The sequence below is a fragment of the Limulus polyphemus genome, unplaced genomic scaffold (assembly GCF_000517525.1).
Source record: "Limulus polyphemus unplaced genomic scaffold, Limulus_polyphemus-2.1.2 Scaffold3372, whole genome shotgun sequence".
Taxonomy (NCBI): Eukaryota; Metazoa; Arthropoda; class Merostomata; order Xiphosura; family Limulidae; genus Limulus; species Limulus polyphemus.
In genome coordinates this window covers 34,982-38,384 of record NW_013668982.1, presented here as the reverse complement: position 1 = coordinate 38,384, position 3,403 = coordinate 34,982, and the positions used below count along the sequence as shown (strand labels likewise).

The 3,403-nt window shown below is 32.0% G+C and overlaps 1 protein-coding gene across 1 annotated transcript in view; it reads right to left on the bottom strand.

The window, feature by feature from the left end:
* Positions 1-1,657: 1,657 nt before the first annotated feature.
* The window catches only part of LOC106469241 (IDLSRF-like peptide), a gene marked incomplete at its 5' end in the record, with an annotated part of 20,848 nt that continues 19,102 nt past the window's right edge, over positions 1,658-3,403 (bottom strand). Inside the window, one exon of the mRNA XM_013929710.2 lies at positions 1,658-2,076. Coding sequence (XP_013785164.1) covers positions 1,883-2,076 — 194 coding nt within the window. The remainder of the gene's footprint in view (positions 2,077-3,403) is intronic.

Sequence of the window (3,403 nt, the reverse complement as noted above, 5' to 3'; positions counted from 1 at the left end):
ATAACTCTATTCATTTCCTTGGTAGATTAAGATAAACATAATTCAAAGAAGAAAGCACATCAGTATTTACTCCTCTTCATTTGGTTTTATTCACAATTCTTTTGTTGGTTGTTTGTCAGTAGAAAACATTGAGTCTAAATTTTCAGATCTTTGGACTTATAAAGGTTAGTATCGTTTTTGGTCACTTTCCATAAAAAAAATATAAATCTGGTGTTTATTTACCGGTTAATTTGTGTTTAGTTCCACAATGAACACAAATGAGATCAGAATCTGTATTAGCACACTACTGAATTAAACGTACTGCTGTTAAACGTAAAATGGGTCTTATAAATGTTAGGCTTAATAAGTATTCTTAAACATAAAGTTTTTATGTTCTAAGTGATATGACGGCAAGATTTTAGAAATAATGGTAAAAGTAAGTTGCTGTCTCTGAGGAAAGTTTAAGACGGGTCTAGCTTTGTAAAAAAAAATCGTACTTTGATTCTCAAGTGACCATCATTGTAAGCTCATATTGAAAAGGATCTAAATACAGGAGAGCTATTTTTAACCATGTAAAGTGGATGCTAGGTTTTTGTCTCCTTTTCAACTTCAAGTGTGTAAATTAATTTGAGTAATAGGTATATTTGTACAAACGTTCGCAGATCTATTTTTTGTACTAATATATTTGTTATTTGGTAATTAGTTCTATGGTCTGAAAAAGAGAAAACTTAGTAACTGTAACTGAATGAAAAACGAATACAGATTATGAATGTTTTAAAATTCATTTCTATATTTCATTGTCTATAACGAACATACATATTACCAACCATTACATCAGCACAGGACTACGACGGTAAGCTTTCCAAAGGTAACATAAACGTTCAAGTTAATAAAAAATGTACATATCTATTTAAGAATTAATATAAGTCCAAATAAAATATTTTGTTATATGTTAAAGCTAATATTTTATTTTTCGAAACAATACGAAATACTGAATGAAACAGGTGTATATATATTGGTTAATAAACATCGTCCTTCTATCGTCTTTATATAACTGTTGAATAGACTACATATAAAACAAACTATCTCTTATTATCGTTTGATCAAATATGATTTACTCTATTGCAATGTTTATAATTTAAAATATATACTGTTTTATATATCAAGAACAAAGAAATAAGTACAACTTGCAGAAAATCAATGAATGTGTTTATACAGAACTGTCATAATGTATACTTTTTATGTAATAAATAAAGCTTTGGCTCTTATTCTTTTAGACTGTTTGTTTGTAATTATTCATAAAGCTACACAATGGACTATCTGTGCTCTGAGCACCACGGGTATCGAAACCCGGATTCTAGCGTTGTAAGTCCCCAGACATACCGCTATGCCACTAGGGGGCTTTTTTTAGACTGAATAATTATAATGTAAATGTTGTTAAACAGGAGCACCGAATTTTATTCTGTTTTTCGTTTTCATAAAAAACAGTTAATTACAGATCTATTTATCTTTTTTCAAGCAGAGACAAACGAGGCCAAATTACTCAATGTTATGGGATTTAATATTTTATATTTGCACACAAAAAAATTAACCAGTGCAATTTAAAGTAATTCAGTCTTTCAGTTAAGAATTATAAACAGAATATTTATATTGAAATCTTGTTTTAAAGCTTTGCATATTTTTTGTTTTAGTTCAATAACTTCATTACATCTGAAAAAAACAAAGAAAAAAAAAACCGGCTTGAATCTGAAATTTGGCCAGTAAACTGAATATAACATCATATTAATTGTTCTCGTTCAGCATAATATCAAGTGCTTACAAAATGTATAAAGTGATTAAATCTTATTGACTAGCCAGGACAGGAGGATAAGGTATCTTAAAAAGTTGACAAAGCAGTTGTCCGTTATTCCATAAAGCCTGTGCTAACAAGCTTGTCCAGAAAAAACTTGACGTCAGCAAGTTCAGAGTCCCGGATGCCAAGAGATTTCAGCATGCCCACGTCGTCTGTTGCAACAGCCCTGAAGACATTTCTCAGGTGGTCAAGGTCTGTTCTCATCAGATGTAAAGCTATTCCAAAGTCTTCCAAGGTCTCGCTTTCTGAGGATGGATAAAAACATTTAATATAACTAACTGGAACAATAATAGTTAATTGCAGTCGTTCATATTTTCTTTCAGACTTGAAAATAGCTAATTAAAGTTCCCATGAGTTTATTTATTCAGACACTTGTGCTTATTTTTTTTTCTATATTACTCAACAGTCATTTATTATAAGCCTAACAACTTAATTAAAATAATGATGGCAGTTTTCAAGTCAAGTTAAACTCAAAAGCTACACCTATAACATATGAAATCGAATTACAATTTTACATTTATTTAGTCTTACCTTTTCTATGTGAACCTAGTTAACCCCACAATTATTATTAAACATTCTTTTATTTGTTGTACTTGTAAAGAATTTGATTGGCACGTAATGTGGATAATATTATATTTATTTCTTCTTAAAGAACCATTAATTTAGAAGAATATTTCTTTTATAACATTATGCATAAAGACAGATAATGGATACGTACACTAAAATGGCAGGTTTGTTTGTTTGTAGTTAAGCAAAATGATAAACAATGAGCCCACCACGGGTATCGAAACCCGTTTTCTAGCGTTGTAACTCGTCAGGTATATCGCTGTGCCACTGGAGGAATTAAACATATAGCGTGGACTCGATCTTGCGACCTCCATATCCCGAAACAAATGCCTTAACGACTAGGCCATTGGTCACCAAAGTGTTAGGACAAAATGGCCAAAATAATATGTCTTTAAAGAAATAATTTAATTGGTGTAATGTCGTGGACAAACAATAAAAACTTGGAGGAACAAGTGAAGATTATAGAGATACTGTATACAAATGATTGAGCAGGTTATATTAAATCGATTTTGAACATGCGAATCAGCAAGTCACGTGACAACCATAGATGGGACAAAGCCGCAGTGGAACGAAATTTATCAAACTACATATTGAGATTGTTGTTTTAAAGGTAGGTGATGCTACCGAAACTTGATCTGTTTTCTGAAGGGTACGTAACAACCCTTTACCAAAAGCGGCGAAATATTCATACACTTAGATCATAAACATGTTTTCAAATCGGGGATTTAGAATTTCCAAGACGGGTATATCTCTTCTATTTAATGGCATTGCAAAACAAATTGGTTCAACTTAGGTCTCCAGGACCATCCGAAAACAGACCCGCAACAAATCATTTCCCAGCCGCGGCAAGCAAGGTGTGGCATTTTTTAATAGGTGAAGATCTACGAACACAACGTTCAGTGACCAAAGCCGTCTAAGAGCTCCAGGAAACAGTACGCAACATAATAAGGATGGATCTCCATCTGTAAAAAGCGTCACAAATCACGTGTACACAAGTAAATAGAC